Below are 17,396 nucleotides of genomic sequence, written 5' to 3'. Positions count from 1 at the left end.
TCCGGAAACACGCACCCCACCGCCCGAGAGACGCCCGCCCATTGGTCGCGCCCACCACCAATCAGCAGCCGCCTTGTATCACCGCGCGGGCGCGTTCCCCCGCCCATGGCCCGCGGCCGTCACTGATTGGCGGAGGGGCGGTGCTCGCGCCGGGCCCCGCGCGCCAGTGGCTGAGGGCGGACGGCGGAAGGGGCGGGGCCGGCGCAGGTGGGAGCGGGGCCGGGGAGCGGTAGCGGTGAGGGATGAGGGATAAGGGGGCCGGGATTAAGGGTAAAGGATAAACAGTGCGGGAGCCTGGCTGGTACTAGCCCTTGGGACAGCTGTGGGAGCTATCGCCCGAGCCAGGGCTGAGCTCGCTGCACGGGAGGAGGCGGCGGCAGTGAGGCGCTGTGGCGTCCTGCTTGCACTGGCAACCTCTATCCCTTCCTCCATCCATCCCGCTCCATCCTGCATCCGCCGAGCCACGGCTTCCCTGCCCGCCCATCCATCCGTCCATCTATCCTGCCCCGTCCTGCAGCCCTACTGAGTTGGTGCTTCCGGCCTGGCGAGCACCGTGCTCTCAGCTGGCGTGTGGGTGAGGAATGATGAGAGTTCTACTGTATATGTTCACTATGTGTATTTGTATACGTGTTTATTATAGTATTCGTGCTATTTGTGTGTGAATATTCCCACATTGGAGTAGGTTGCCAAAGGGTGTGGTGGAGTTGCCGTCCCTGGAAGTGATTAGGAGGCTTCTAGATCTGGCCCTGGGTGATGGGGAAGTATATTCTTCACACGTCATTTTAAGTATATATTTACCTCTCCACTTTTAGGCGCAGGGAAGGTCTTTGTTATGGTGGAATCAGCTGATAGTGAGGAACTGCTGATTTTATTCCCTTTCACCTTACATTGGCCTTTGCTTTGATCTGTGTAATAAATAGTTAGAATGCAATAACAAAAAAGATATTTCTTGAGTTTGGTATTGTTAACATATAATATCACAAAGACTGTTCATAAAACGAGCCAATAAATACAATTCTATGTTAATTTCACTGATGATCTGTTCAAAATCGATCCCCTTTCTCTAAACCAAACCACATTTTCACTTCCTCCTAACAGATTCTCTAGGTGTTATGGTGGCTGCCTGTCTAAGGAACACAATATAATGTGTTCAGGCTTTTCTGTAAAACAACCTTTAAAGAGATCAAAAATGATAATGGACACTTGGTGAGTGACTGGTCTACGTTAGAGCATTCCTCTTGCTAGAAATATATGACTTGGTTAAAATTCACTTGGATTCATTTAGAAGCCTGGTGGGCTGTGCTGTTGGGAATTGGTTGTGAGTTGATGTTTATCATCTTGCAGAAGAGAAAAAGCAGTTGTTATCTAGTAGGGCTTCTTAATGTAAGCAAATTAAATTAACCAGTACTTAAACTGTTACATTAAAAGCTCCAGTAATGAAGAATCTCCTGCAGAAAATTTGTTCTAAGTTGAGAAGGTTTAGTTATAAAATATATTTTAAAATGTATTTGTTTTATTTTCTTTTCAGTGACAGTTGCTTGGTTAAATAAGATCTTTAATCTCCAAAGATGACAGCTGTTGCAGGTAAACCATAATTAATATTCCATATGTTCATATTGCTGTCTCTTAGCTAACAAGACACAATCACCTGATGTTACTGAAGGTTATTTATATTAACTCAATGTATGCAGAAAAGAGTTTGTGGAGCCTGTGCTATTATACTTAAGATTTGAAGAAATAAAATTCTTTTACTGGATAACTTTGCTTCTTAGGTAAAACTAAACCAAAATGCTGCATCCCTGAAAGTGTTCAAGGCATGGTTGGATGGAGCTCTGAGCAACCTGGTCCAGTGGCAGGGGAGTTGGAATGAGATGAACTTTAAGGTCCCTTCCAACCCAAGCTATTGTATGGTGAAAATCAAGTTTGTCAAGGAAATTGCTTGTTTTTCAGTATTTTGAAAGTGTGCCTCATATTTTGAGATACTCTTAAGTCTTTTCTGCTGAGTAGTAGTGGGCATATTTAGGATGTCAGCTGTCACCATTTTGTGCTATTTGAAATGAAGATTTTTTTTTCCATGTCACACATTTTTGTTTCCATTGCCATATTATCATATCTGCTGTGCATGGGCCAAAATCTCTTGGGCTTTCTGGATGTGGGTAAGGAAGTAATTTCTTCTTATGCTTTTCTGACCTGGCTCTGGAACAGTGATACATACAGGTGTATGTATTAATTATTCTTTTAAACTCCAGGGATTGGATTCTGGAACACAATCTGCAATTCACACACATGCGTATTGGGATGGAAAGAGGCAAATTTCTGCCAAAGATCCACTTGTGTAACCCAAGTTCTTAGGGAGCATTTGCTTCACTTCTTTCACATGTGAAGGATGGCTTGTGTTCATAAAAGCATTTGTCCTCTATATCCAAACCTTGTTGTTCAGCAGATCCTCTTGTTCTTTGTAGGAGAGAGATCTCGGTGCATGAAACATAGCTTTTTGCTAATGGCCCTGTTTTCAACTCCAAAAGATTTTAACTTGCTGAGGTTAATGTTGCTTCTCACATGTAAATAAATGCTTTCTGCTAACAGCTTGAACATGTTATGCTTGCATTGGGATTGGCTGGAGTACAGTTAATAGTTAAAACTGGATACATCACTGTAGTCTCTATCATGCCTTCTCATTGCTTTTCCCTGCAGTGCTAGAGGAAGTGCTGGTGTCAATTGAGAATGAGCTGCAAGCAGTGGAGATGCAGATACAAGAACTTGTGGATAAGCAGCAAGAACTCCTTCAAAAAAAGACGAGAGTAAAAAATCTAATAAAACAGTCCTCAGGAGACTTGGAGGCAGGTGGAAGTAAAGACACTGAAACCTCAGCTGAGGAATGGAACAAAATAGGTTTGCAGAGTCAAATTCTAATATTTTAACAGAAAGGCAAACTAATTCAGTAGGGGAAAATGCACTTATACAGAGTTCTGTTTGGCTAGTGATACTGTCCTATTTAATTTTCATCATCTGGCTGACATGCCAGGGTAATGGGGTAGTGTTTGTACTTGTCTCATTGAACATTCCCAAACACTAATCTTGAGTTGTTCTGGGCAGAATTATCTGTTCTGTCAGAATGGCCTGTTATAACTACTTTCATTATTTTCTTGTCAGATTGTCACAATTTCATCTGATTTGCTATTAGAATTCCAGAGTAAACTTTTATTGCAGTACTTGTATACTAAATGCTTAAACTATATTGCAGTATTTATCCTTGTTTGCATTCTAAAACAAATTGCTCTGGATTTTCTCAGAATTTGATAATGACAATTTTGAACTTAGAATTTTTTCTTGCTGCTTTTGTGTTTCCTCATGCTTGAGTGTGTAGGACATTGGTAGTGTTTATGATGGGTTATGTTGCCTCACTGTTTTACTAAATTAATGCAAATTAGATGCTGACTGCTGAAAATAAGATGCAATGCATTATTATTGTAGAATTAGTGCAAGTGGCAAGGGCCTCGTGGTGGTGTGAGGTCTGCTGTCTTTCAAATTAAGCATTAACTGAAGTCCTGAATAGTTGGTGGTTCTTGGCCGTGTTATGCCTTGCCAAAATTGACTCCAATATTTTGATTTTTTTTCCTCCTTTTAAATTTAATTTTCAATTTGTAAATGCCTATATCTATCATATATGTATGCTTTTTTGGCTTTTTAAAAGAAATTAATGTAGTGAATCCATATTTACCTGTGTTTGAGGAGTGTTATACATATGTAAGAATACTGATACTTTATCATTGCAAATGATGCTATTGAACAAATAATATAATTTGTGTAGTTCTGTGCTTAATTATCACCTCCTGTGCTTTAAAAATTAATGTCTTTGCAATCAGATGCTGTGTTAAACAACAGCAGCAGCTAAATTTGTTCCCAGTTTAAAGTTCATGGAAGTCAGTGGGAGGCTTTTCTTGTTTTCAGAGAGCCTTGGATTTTAACTGTGCTCTTTGTAAATTTCTTTACAAAGTCACCTCAAGTCCCAAAGTTAATTCTTGCATTGCATGTTGTGTAACCTGGAGCTCCTACAGTTTTTCTGTGTTTTAATAGTACCATAAATATGTATCAGGAAGCATAATTTAAGTTTTTACAGTATTATATATATTTTAAATGCAGTCTTTAGCTCTTTTATAAGCATGTTTGTGTAGTGATTTTGGGGAAGATTAAACAAATTTTCCCCTTCTTTTTTCCTAATAAATTCCTGTTATTGATGGAATATATGGAAAAATTGCATTCCTACTTCTTTATACTGTTTGTAATTGCTGCATTTGTATGAGGGATGTATTTGAGTAACCATTGTGTGTCTCAGTGTCTGGTTTTATTTATTTTCAGGGTGGGATTCTAATTTCTAGTTATTTTGGACTAATGAATTAACGTGATCATTAGCACTCCAAAGTTCATCTGTTTTGTGTTTCACATTAGTTCACGTCCACATGCAATGAGAGTTTTGGTGTGGACGTGAATTGTGTTTACAATTTGAGATTTCCAAGGTCCAACCTAGAAATGGTGTATCCAGGCTCAGGTTGTGTGGAGCTTTTTCTGTGCCTTTATGAATCTATAAACACTTTCCTAGATCTAAAACTATGTCACTGTCAGATTTAGTTATTGAATATGTAAATTACCCCTCCTCGTTATATTTTAATTTGCTTATGAAATGTGCTTGTTGTTTTTTTCCCTTAACAGATTTTCCATGGTATGAGAAGCTAAAAACTGCACTGCAGAGCAAATTTAAACTCCATAAGTTTAGATCACTGCAACTTGAGACAATAAATGCTGCAATGGCAGGAAAGGATATATTTCTTGTCATGCCTACAGGTGGTGGGAAGAGCCTTTGTTACCAGTTACCAGCTGTCTGTTCTGATGGTATGTAAGGGGGAAAAAAAAAAAAGAACATACTGTATAGGATTAGATTAATTTTCTCCCTTTTATAGTTATTTGGAGAATGAACATTATTTGGTGTGTTTTTTGTTTGGTTGGTTTGGTTTCATTTTGCTGGGTTTTTTTTTAATAACTTGTCCAATTACATTGGAAGTTTATTTATTTACAGAGGCCAAATTTACCACTACCTGTCGTTGCTTAGTTTTATAGTGAATCAACACCTCATGACACTATGATAGATGTGATCCAACTTGTTTTATTTTGTATGTTTTTATACTTTGTTGCAGTTCAGCTGTTTGCGGTCTAGACCCTAAGAGGAGATGCATGTCATGGGCATTAAATAAGAATTATCCCTATGTGATCTCACTTGTCAGCTATCTAGGAGGGGAATCCACTGCTGTGTATGAAGCTTAAGCTTACATTTGGCAGTTTCTTCAGAGCAGGCCTGATGCATCAGTAAAAAGAATTAGAGGAGGTATTTGTGACATCCGAACTGCTCATTTTTATACAATGATTGAGTGTTACAGGTTTCACACTGGTGATATGTCCTTTAATATCTCTCATGGAAGATCAGCTCATGGTTTTGGAACAGCTTGGTGTCTCTGCAGCTTTATTAAATGCTTCAAGCAGCAAGGTGTGTTAAAGTTCTTTTGTTTTGTGGTGTATGTGCCGGTGTCTCCCCTCTGTGTAGTTAATTGTGACTGTTGAATGGATGAAGCAGATTTATCAGCTAATGCTTTTCTAGCAACAGTATCTGTCCAGGAGGGTGCTGTGGTATGGGTGAGGTGGTTAAGTATCTTGTGTTCATGTTTTAGTGACAACACCACATAGTAACCAATGCCTGCTGTGGAATAAATAGATTTCTTGGGGCTGTTTAGTGGATGTGGAGTACCTTTGGCTGATGTGTGTTGTAGATTTTTACTCAGTTTCTAGACTTGGAGTAGATTATTTTTGTCCACTAGTACAGTGTTGAGCAGTGTAGGCTTTTACAACACAATTATTTATTTCTTAATGTAAGGTGGTAAGATGTTTGATCCAGAGGTCAAGAAGCAACTTATTTCCTAGTCTCTGACTAGACAATTGCTTTTTTTAGTTATTTTCCTAACTAGAAGAAGTCTGTGATCATTAACTTGCACATGACGCTGGATTTGATAAGTCAGTGACTTGATGCAGTGTGCAGACTTGAAGCTTGCTTTGATGTGGAGCATTCTGAAAACTCAGTAATAAAAATCAGTAATGTACAAGGAATTATTTCACACTTGTAGTATCGCCGACATGTTTGGTACATCATAGTTTATTGAAACCACACGATGAAGCAAATATACATATTCAACACTTTGCTTCTTCAAAGTTCCATCATGGATTTTCTAGGTATTAAAATGACCATTTTAAATATAGTGATCTACAAAGGCCTGTAGCAGTCAATACCATGGGCCACTTTATCAGTCTCTGTTAATTACACCTCATGAATTACTAATCACCTCTTAAGAGCCTTAGCCCTAAGTGCTAAGTGTGCTAAGTCCCAGTTTGTTACTCCCTGCTGTCTTGTTTTGTTTTGCACAGGAACATGTGAAGTGGGTCCACATGGAAATGCTGAAGAGGAATTCACAACTGAAGCTCATTTATGTGACCCCTGAGAAGATTGCAAAGAGCAAAATGTTCATGTCCAAGCTGGAGAAGGCTTATCAGGCTGGATGCCTGGCTCGCATCGCTGTGGATGAGGTGCATTGCTGCAGTCAGTGGGGCCACGACTTCAGGCCTGGTATGCTACTCAGAAATCCCCTTTGCAGGGCTGTTTAGGCATCAGTGAATAATGAGGTCGGCCTCAAGGCCAGCTGCTTCCCTCAATTCTTAATGTGTGACAAGTACCTGTGTTAGCTCAAGGACTTTAATTCACAAATTGTCGAGGAGCAAAATGTCCTAAGTTCATGCAGATGATGATTTCAGCATAGATTCTGCTGTCAGTATTCTGAAAAAAGCCTTATTCAGCTTACTTTAATTGGAGCGTCATAAAATCAAAGGTTTTGGTTGGCATCTTTAATATGGACAATAGTTACCTTTAATCTACTGCTACATGAAAGTGTCATTCTGTACACCATTCCCTGGCACTTCTTGATGAAAGAGGTCGAGCATTTTGTAAATTCATGAAATATATTTTAATCATTTCTAAAGCAAGTGGAAACAAATGCCTTTTGGTTGTAGGAAAAGGAAGTGTGCTTCAGTCTGTTTCCTATTTTGCAGATCATAGAATATTGTTGGTTACTGTTTCTTTGAAAGAAAACCTGATTTGAAGCCATATTAACTGTAAGGTCACTCTTAGCCATTTTGCTAAAAAGTAGTGCCTGAGCCAAGAGACAGGCTAGTTCAGCAGGCAGTGTGCAATTTGGATGTGTACCTCTGGCTGCATTTCTGTTCAAAGGCAGCAGATGTTTGTCAGTACTGAGCTTTTAAATTTTTTTATTATTAAGTCTGGTCTATGTGTCCAAATTCTACATTGCTATTTATTAGAAAAGCTCTGTTTACTCAAAAGCTGTTTGTAAAAATAGACCTGCAAAATAACCTGAATGTTGGTTAATACAATGCCACACATACTTTTCTGTGTCCCTACATTTTTGCCTTCTGAATTGTGGCTGATAATTGCAACCTTTCAGTACCTGGAGGGAGCCTAAAGGAAAACAGGAGAGGGACTTGTTTACAGGAGTCCGGAGTGACAGGCCAAAGGGGAATGGCCTCAGACTGAGAGTAGGTTTAGATTGGATATTAGGAATAACTGTGAGGGTGGTGAGGCACTGGCACAGGCTGCCCAGAGAAGTTGTAGATGCCTCTTTGCTGGAGGTGTTCAAGGCCAAGTTGGATGGGGCTCTGAGCAACCTGGGATAGTGGAAGGTGTCCCTGCCCATGGCAGGGGCTTGGAACAAGATGGTCGTTAAGGTGTCTTCCAGCCCAAATGATTCTGTGATTGGTTCTTTAAGATTCAGATAGAAGACATTTGTTTTGGTAAGTGCAACCTGCTTGTTACTTCTTTTGGATGCATAAATTAGTTTGTTATGTGGTAGATTAGCAGTAATAACATTTATTGCAGTATTACCCCATTAAATACTGTCTACATTAATGTCTATTTTCAATTTTTCATTTGTGGTATGAAAAATCTTTCCCCTTTTTGTTTTCTTACTTAAGACTACAAGTCTCTTGGTATCCTTAAAAGACAGTTTCCCAATACTCCCTTGATTGGATTGACAGCAACAGCTACCAATCATGTTTTAAAGGATGCTCAGAACATTTTGCACGTTCAGAAGTGCATTACTTTTACTGCTTCCTTCAACCGACCCAACCTTTACTATGAGGTAGGTCTTGTTTTACCTGGTTATCTGGCTGCAGTGCTGTTATGCTGTCTCCTGCAGGGGCAGAGGCAGCCTGCTTCACCCTGTTGTGAATTATTCTGTTGTGCTGTATTTTCACTTTGACAACAGGCTCTTTATTGTTCTTGGTGGGGAAAGCTTGCAGGTTTGTTTTAGGGCTTATTTTTCAATGAGTTGTAATCTGACTCTTCATAAGAACAATATAGTAATTTTTTTTTAATGGCAAAATAGTTGTATTTATTATACTGAAAAAACTAAAATAAGGTTGTTTGGCAGACTGTCCACTTGAACTCTGACATGTGCATAATATATTTTTGAGGTTCGGCATAAGCCTTCAAATAACGAAGATTTCATTGAGGACATAGTTAAGACAATTAATGGAAGATACAAAGGACTGTCAGGTAAAAAGTGTCAAAAAAACCCCATGTTATCTTTCATAACCTTCAGCATTGCAAGGCTGTTGGGATGTTTTCAAATGATCTTGAAGCATGTAGAGAAGTTCTACCTTCACCATACATTAAACATCCAGCATTCGAATAAACAAAATTTTGTAAGATACATACCTTGAATAATTTCTCTCTTCATTCATTAGTGTTTAAATGTCTTTACTGTTTACTTATATCTTCTGCAGTGTTGAACTGGAATGTTCATGTCTATAGAACAATGATGTCTGTAGAACATAGGTAATAATAGGAAGTTTTAAGATTGTAAAAACAAGGCTCAGAAAAGGTGACCTCTATGTTCTTAAATCACACATTACTTACTATCTGTGTGTCAAGATACTTGTTATCTTTAACATGTTTTTTCATATTTGAGCATAAGAGTCATCTGTTGCTCAGTCCCCAGAATGGGTGTTATGGGATAAATTGCAGATAAAAGCAGAACTGTGAAAGTTGGACTTGTGTAATGAATAAATTCTGTAGTGGAAATAAGGAGGAGAGACATCTTGCCAAGGCAGCAGAACCCAGTTTTCCAGAGCAGCAGTCTGTCCCTGTCTCTGCTTCGAGCTCTGTGGCTGTGAGGAGCACAAACTGTGCTAAGATGATCACAGATCATGTGGCTTTGTGGGTATAATCCTTCACTTACCCCAGCCTGACTAACGACAAAAAGCAGATTTAACGGAAACCTCCGGTGAGATGCCATAATTATCATAATGCATAACACCCCTTTGAAGATGCTTTAATTAGCACTTGAAAATTAATAGAATGCTTCCATGATTCTATGGATTGGCATCTGTATTTCCTCTTTTAGTCTTCTCAAGTCCAGGCTGATAATTGAAGTTTCCTTAATGAATACTGTGTTGGTTTGAAAGTAAAACAAGTGAGACACTCCAAGTCAGAAATACAATTTAATAAGAAAACAGAGAAAAATAAAATACATGCAGTAGTATAAAAGAAAAAAGACAAAAAAAACCCCAAAAACCAAAAAATCCCCAAACCACTGACAGAGTCAGAATGCAACCTTACACCCCACTAGTTAGGGTGGTGGTGGCAGTCCAGATTAAGTGGTCATGTTGAAGTAGTGATCCTGTAGAAAAGTCCAGTAGCTCCTGTCCTCAGGAAACCAGCAGGTTAGGGCTACTTGTTCTGTCCCAAACCCCAGATTATATCCAGGTGGGGATGCTTGGCTCCTCCTCCTGGGTGGAGCATCTCCCAATGGGATGATGTAATTTTATCAGTCATGCAGTGGCACTCAATGGCCCATTAACAGAAGATATGTCCCTGGAGGAAGGATGGGTTGGAAAGATGGTGGAAAAGTTAAAGAACAGTGCCCCAGATGGTTTTAACAGTTGGTAACAGAATACATACTTTTGTTCACATCCTGTACTGTAACCCAAGACAAATTCCAATACTGTGGACTAAATAGGCACAAAGACTGTATAATGCTTTTTAATTGTTATATAAGCTAATAAAACTTTCACAATTGTTTTTAACTATTGAGGATTGTTTGGCCTTTTTAAGGCATTATAATGAGGCCTCTTTCACTTTTGTGCAGGAATTGTTTACTGCTTTTCTCAGAAGGATTCTGAGCAAGTTACTGTGAGTTTGCAGAAACTGGGAATCAAGGCAGGGACTTACCATGCAAACATGGATGCCAAATATAAAACTAAAGTTCATAAAGGATGGGCAACAAATCAAATTCAGGTTAAGTAAATACTTTACGTGGACTTATGTCTTATTTAAACTAACTGTTGTTTGGTATCTTGATGATTTCTTAATATTTTTCTTTTTCTCAGGTTGTAGTGGCAACTGTTGCTTTTGGCATGGGAATTGATAAACCTGATGTGAGGTTTGTAATTCATCATGCTATGAGCAAGTCCATGGAGAACTACTACCAAGAGAGTGGACGTGCAGGTATTGTAGGAAGTGACTTTTGCAAAGTTGCCATTTACATCCATTAAACCAGTAAAACTGTCCTTCAGTTTTCCAGGCATTTGTGCAGTCTCTTGCCTTTGAGGCAGTTTACAAAGGATATAATGAAACTGCCTCTGTAACGAGTCTTTAAATATAAACTACATTCATGACCAGGCCTCTACTGCAGTATAACAAAGAATAACTGAGAATCTAGACTTCCACTCAGCATTTTTTTAAATACTTGATTTTCTATCAAATTTGAGGCTTACCAGAATAACATGATATGGATTTGATACACAATTTTTATTTATTTATTTATTTTTTTTGTATAGCACCTGGGATGTGTGAATTGCTCAGATAGTCTCTAGATGATGTTTAATCACTTTGAATTTCAGAAATATAAGTAGGATGGGGAGTCTGGAGCAGGGAATTTTAAGTATTGGTCAATGTTTAGCGGCACTAACTACCTGTTATGGACAAAATCCACCCCCAAAACCATATTAGTGTTCTGGGTTTTTTTGATCTTGTTCATCTCATTACTTTTTTAAAGGCAGATTTGAGTCTATGTGGAGAAAAGCTCATCAAGGAACTTGAGGGGAAATTTGTTGAGATTGTAGTTATCTGTTCATTTAAATGCATTGCAGGTAGAGATGACCAAAAAGCTGACTGCATTTTGTATTATGGGTTTGGCGATATATTCAGAATCAGCTCAATGGTGGTGATGGAAAATGTTGGCCAAGAGAAACTATATGATATGGTATCTTATTGCCAAAATATGAACAAGTAAGTTACTGTGGTGGCTTGGTTGCTTCATCTTTAAATGGGCTATAATTTTGTTGGAGTTTTTAGGGGGCATTAAAAAAAAAAGCCTGAAACAAGTCCAGAATGAACCCATCACCAAACAAAACTACCCACAAAACCAGGAAAAAGCTTGTCATCTTCAGCATACAGTTCTAGAAATGAGGTGAACAAACACTGTTTGGATTTCAAATCCCAGTCAGAGGAAATACTGGAGTTCTGTGGTTTTGACTCTAAGATACAATGTTTAATGGCCACATAGGAATCCACATATGTTTAGTGCTTCACCTGTTTCACTGAGATATTTGGAATACTTCATGGAAAATGTGTATCTCTGTTGTGGACAACTGGTGCATCCATTAAAGCTTTTTTTGGCCTCAGTGTAACAATGAGTTAATATTCTTCAATTTTTCTCTTGAAACTGCAGATTATGCACTTCAACCAAACTGTTCCTCCACCAGTGTTTAATCATTATCTGTATTGGCATAGATGATGGGGAATACTGGTGTTGCAGGATTTGTTCTCTCATTTTTCCTGTGATAATTCTTCATGCTTGTTTTGGGATCTGAGCTGTCCCTAGGGATCTTTTTCACCATTTTAATGATGTATAATGCAGGTGTTATATGTTCATGTGGGTTCTGTAGTCCTTCTCTGCTCTTCAGGTGCCGCCGAGAACTCATAGCCCACCACTTTGATGAAGTGTGGGATTCTGCAAACTGCAATAGAATGTGTGATAACTGCTGTAGAGAGAATGGTAGGTAAAGAACAGACAACATGGGAAGAGTTGATTTAAAGAAATACCTGGTGCAGAAAAACTGTAAGCAAATTTTGTGACCTGTGCTTGTGTTACTATTTTCAAGGTGCAGATTTTGTTATGATTATCAGTTTTTGGTGGTCTACTGTTGCAAATTTCAGGGTGTTTAGTAGGATACTTCCTAGTTTGGCTTTTTGCCTGAGGTTGGACACTTAGGTATTTTTCAGGCTCAGCTGTTCACCTGCTCCAAAAAGGAAAGCTGGGGCAAGAGGGAGATTGGCTTACCTGTTTTAAAAGGATTCTGGTATGTGTCAGTTTTATTTCAGTTTTATTGAGGAGGAGCCCCTGCAAGCCAGACTGTTGACACTTAGGCTCTGAGAAGGTATAGTTTGCGCATCCTCTCTCAACTTGTCTGGAAAAATCCCTGAGGATTTTAGTGCTGCACACTTATGAGATGTTCCTGTGTCAGAACAGCACGTGACAGGTGTGCAGAACAACTGAGCACTCGTAATTCGAGGTTTTGCTGTGATTTTTGGTAGCCATTGGAAAGCTGAAAGACTCAGAAGATGAACAAAGCATCTGTTGTTGCACTTAAAAAGTGAGTGCTGTGACTTAAACATGGGAAACCCCACAGAAAGCAAAAACACTCTGAAAAGAGAGCTGAGAGAAAGTTGGTCTTGGGCATCTCTAAAGGATGCACAAAATCACCTTAAATCTCAGTGAGGACCACCTAGGTGAATTCTTGTAATATGTGGAAAATACCATCTCCTCATATCATGTATCTGTTGCAAAAAGTATTTGGATAATATAGTGATCAACACTTGAAAAAAACTGAGGAACAATTCAAAGATACTCTCAAAACTAGACTTTTTTGCCGTTATTACCCCTAGTGGGGTGTAAAGTAGACAAACCAAAATTCAACACTTTTTCATTATACAGTTTTATTTCATAATAAAAGTCTTTTGCAAAATCTTGCAAGTAACAATGTCTTGTTATCTCCTAATTAGAAACAGGGCTTAGCTGAAATGTTCACTGGGATCAGAAGCTGGGACAAGTAGCGAGCTGGCTTGTCCTCAAGGCTTGCAGGAGCCATGTGATGAAATAAAGTTGAAATATATCCTAATTACTGCTTCTTCATCTCCAGGGCCTTTTGATACTTAAGCAAGCTCTAAGGAAACTTAGCAGTAGTACTTGCTTTTCAGTACTTAATCGTTAGTCATTTGGGGTAATTCTGTGCCATGATCTGATCATGGAGAAGAAGGATGATAATTTTGTACTACCCTGATACTGTGTCGGTACTCAGAATCGTTACAGATGATGAAGCTAACTATTGTAATGTAGTTACTGCTTTTCATGTCTGTATCATTTCATCCATAACTGTCTTGAGAGAAGAAATGTCTCACTTACAGGCTTCACCTCCTCTGTGCTCTCTAACCTTTTCATAATAAATACTATGGGTGATGAAAAGGAATCCAGTTCTAGAGTAACATACTAGCTACCTTGCAAATTTTACGCTTTGAAATAATTTCTGGTTTGTAACATCAAATAAGAGTACAAATATTTGTCAGATGGGAGTTGCAATAATGAAGGAGAACAATATGTGAGTATAAATATATCCTGATTTGACAGAAGGGAAGTTAATGCTTTTTTTTATAACGTTAGTTTAAAAGCAAAACAAAAGAAACCTTGCTATTATACAGCACAAAGATATTGATTTATAGCTACATCTGATTACAAAGAGCTTTCTATTTAAATGTTCCTTCACTTTTACTTGCAGCATGTGAGAAGATGGATGTAACAGGATACTGCAGGGATCTAATAAAGATCCTTGAGCAAGCTGACAGCATGAGTGAGAAACTCACCCCACTGAAATTAGTTGATGCCTGGTCTGGGAAAGGTGTGTCCAAATTCAGGGTGCCTGAAGTTACTCCACCCAAGCACCCTCGAGAGGAGCTGGAGAGAATTATTGCCCATTTACTGCTGCAGCAGTATCTAAAGTATGTAAGATAACTATATTTTCTTGGTTTTGGTTTTTTAACATTTAGTAGTAATTTTTCTTTGCTCTCTGGTTACTTTTATAGAACATTAATGGATACATTCTTTAGTCTTGTTTTTATTTCAGATGCATTTAATATATTCTAGAAAACCTTTCAAATATTGCTATATTTCAGTTTCAGAAGTTGGAGGAACAGTTGAAATGCTGCCTCTTGTGCAATTTTAAAAATCTGGGGTTCTTTGCTGTTTTATATTTTGGTAGAATGTTTAAATCTGCAGCAGGATTCATTTTGGAGAAGTCTGCAGTTCATACAGATGTCATTCACATTCCATAGATAAGGAAAGCAAATGGGGTTGGCCACACAATGTCTAAGTCAGGAAAGACTGGCTAATGTAAAAAGTGGTATTCAGAAATTTTGAGAAAGCATAGTGAAACTAACAACAGTGCTGCCTCTGTAAGCTGTGTGCTGTGTGTTCTGTCTTCTCATATAATTTTGTAAGTTCAACAATACCTACAAATATCTAATCCCTTTATTTTGTCTTAATTTTTCTTTGCATCTCTCCACACAGCTTTTTTTGCTATTATTAAGAGGGTGAGCCGATGATTTCTTACATCCTTCTGCCTCATTTTCCTTCATGTGTTTGAAGAGATTGATAAGTGTGTGTCTGAGTGTTTTTGTGCGTGTAAAGGTCCACAAACTGAATTATGTTAAGTGTTGATCAGAGTAGCTCTAAGTCACCTGACTGGCTGCTTGAATAGCTAAAGCAGAATGAAGCTGCTGTTTGGAACATCCATCAGAAGGGCTAATATGTACCTGTCCTTATGGAAAGAGTTGTTGAGATTGAAGCAGGCCGCCCAGGGAAGTGGTAGAGTCACCATTCCTGGGAGTGTTCACAAAACATGTGGATATGGCACTTAAGGACATAGTTTAGTGGTGGTGCTGGGTTGATGGTTGGACTTGATAATCTTGGAAGTATTTTCTAACCTTATTGATTCTATGATTTATTTTTTTTCCCCCCTGCATAGTCTGGCCTCTGTTCCAATCTTCCATTGTAACAGTGTTTTAATTCATGCAGGGAGGATTTCAGCTTCACAGCCTTTGCTACAATATCCTACCTGAAGGTGGGACCCAAAGCCTGGCTGCTGAAAAACGAGGGACATGTCATCACCATAGAAGGGATAAGAAACAGAAGTGTTTTCAAGGTATTTAGATGTGTTCTGATTTGCCATAGCTTTTAGATATCTTTTCCATTAGAGCTTAATGTAATTATTTAGTATATGCTGAAAACATGTTTTGTAGTAATGCAGTCAACCTCATAAATGACTTGTTTCTTGTGTGGGAATACAGAAAGAGAAGGAAAACAATGCTAGAATGTTAATTGAACTCTTTATATCTTACAGGTCAAACCATCTCAATCTTCAGATTCAAAAGGAAGCAGAGAAAAGGCCCAGACTGGATCCAAGACTGTCCAAGATTCAGTGATGAAGAAATCACAGGAACATAAACGGCCCAGCTGTGGTTCTAACTTAAAAGCAAAAAAGCCTAAGCTTCAGGCAGGTGGAAATGACCAACCACTAGTTATTGACTGAGTGTCACACAGACTACATTTAGGATCTAATGATGGTTGCTGCTGCATGGACAGTGCAGTGTGTAAGTTCAGTTTGTGTTTTAATAATGGTATTGGTATTTTTATTTAATAAGCACTGAACAGGGAACAAATACCTTTAAAAAGTGTCAGATCTAGAAGGCTAGTAGTGAAGGAAGAAGTGTTTCTTATCAAAATAAATAGTTCATATCTTAGGATACAGCAGTGATTACAAAACCTATATAATGACCATGTTGCCTTTTTAACTCTTTTGGAAGTGTAGTATATAGTAACACTATGGCAGTTTCATGCAGGCTGGAAAGGACTACCAGAGATCCAGAGATTTCCAGACTTCCTTCCAGCAGGAGTCTCCACCCACTGCTCCCATGAGAGCCCTCTTGAGGCTTCCCTCCTTTGCAGCACAGCTCTTGGTGGTCCTTAGCTCTGCACGAAGACCCTTTCACCTCCTGTTCCTTCTGCCTGCTGTGCAGGTGACTCTTCTCTTCACCAGCGACTCCACTGCAGCCAGGGCACAGCTTCCCCAGGGCAGAGACTGGGATGCTCCAACATCCATCCTCTAGAGTTCTGGCTGGGTGAAAGCTGCTGCTTTGGCAGGGCTGGTTGTTCCAGCCCACGTGGGCATTGCCATCTCTGTCACAACAGCCACAGCTGCACTCACTTTGCCACTATGGTCCCGTGCCTAGAGTGAGTTCCACCCCAGGAACAGGAGCCCTTAGATGGGGCTGGAGCTATGGCTCCATGGCCTTTTGGCTGACAGATGGCATTCGAAGGAGGCAAGGAGGAGGGGGAGGTCTTCTGCATGGGATAAAAAGGATTTTTTACTTTGAGGAGTCTGGGGGGCAAAAGACAAAAATGATGAAGGTGCAACAACTTAAATACAGGGGAGGTTCAAGGGGAAGGTACAAATTCTCAGCAAATTGGAGACATTTTTGAGGCGGAATAAAGGGTAGGGTTTACAAAGGCATTGTCCAGTGACAGAGGTGGGGGAAAAACTGGGTAACATGGACTAATGAGACAGAATTTTAGGGGATTTCCAATGAGAAATTCCAAGCAGTGGGCTGGCACAAAGCAAGACTGATGGATAGTTTAGGATAGATTGACAAGGTGGGTGGGAGGGTATAATTTTGGACTAAACCATTAGCTTGGGCAATAACATACTCTTACCTGCAACAATCTCTTAATTTCTGAATAGGGACATATGCCCCTACACCCACTGTGGCATGTTTGAGTGAAATACTGTATGTATTTGAGTGAAATATTGTGTTTTTATCCCTGAAATACGTCTGTTGCTCTTAAAATTTGACTTCTCTGGGTTGTTATTCAAATAGAAATTTATGACTTCTGTGCTTTGCAGAAGTACCTAAATATAAGTTTACAAAGAAGACAACCTGCTAGCCTAGGAATGGCTGCAGGCAGCAGTAGCTGTTGAGTCTTTCTCAGGCATATATGCTGAGTGCTAGATTCAATTTAATTTTCTTACTTTTAACATTTTAGCAGCCAAATATCAAAAAGGCAAGTTCAGTTTCACTAATAAATGGAAGTTCTGTGTGGCTGCATTTTGGTTCTTCTCCCTTACACTTATACGTGTATAACAAATATAAAACTATTATCATTAAGAACATG

At 39.1% G+C, this 17,396-nt stretch overlaps 1 protein-coding gene across 1 annotated transcript; it reads left to right on the top strand.

Annotated features, from left to right (window-relative positions):
* The first annotated feature begins 429 nt into the window (after positions 1-429).
* On the top strand, positions 430-15,756 carry RECQL (RecQ like helicase). Its single transcript, XM_062491734.1, has 15 exons — positions 430-574; positions 1,529-1,584; positions 2,695-2,892; positions 4,711-4,890; positions 5,433-5,539; positions 6,469-6,667; positions 8,083-8,249; positions 8,584-8,665; positions 10,260-10,408; positions 10,501-10,618; positions 11,263-11,401; positions 12,079-12,170; positions 13,948-14,167; positions 15,243-15,369; positions 15,568-15,756. The coding sequence occupies exons 2-15, from the start codon at positions 1,569-1,571 to the stop codon at positions 15,754-15,756; spliced, it is 1,983 nt and encodes a 660-aa protein (XP_062347718.1). The 5' UTR covers positions 430-574; positions 1,529-1,568.
* Positions 15,757-17,396: the final 1,640 nt, after the last annotated feature.

The sequence above is a fragment of the Cinclus cinclus genome, chromosome 4 (genome assembly GCF_963662255.1).
Source record: "Cinclus cinclus chromosome 4, bCinCin1.1, whole genome shotgun sequence".
Lineage (NCBI taxonomy): Eukaryota > Metazoa > Chordata > Aves > Passeriformes > Cinclidae > Cinclus > Cinclus cinclus.
The sequence above is the reverse complement of the archived record's forward strand: the minus strand, read 5'-3'. Positions and strand labels throughout refer to the sequence as shown.

Coding starts and splice junctions, on each gene's coding strand:
- RECQL (XM_062491734.1), top strand. Junction 4,891..5,432: donor ACCAGCTGTCTGTTCTGATG/GTATGTAAGGGG, acceptor TGAGTGTTACAG/GTTTCACACTGGTGATATGT. Junction 14,168..15,242: donor CTGCTGCAGCAGTATCTAAA/GTATGTAAGATA, acceptor TAATTCATGCAG/GGAGGATTTCAGCTTCACAG.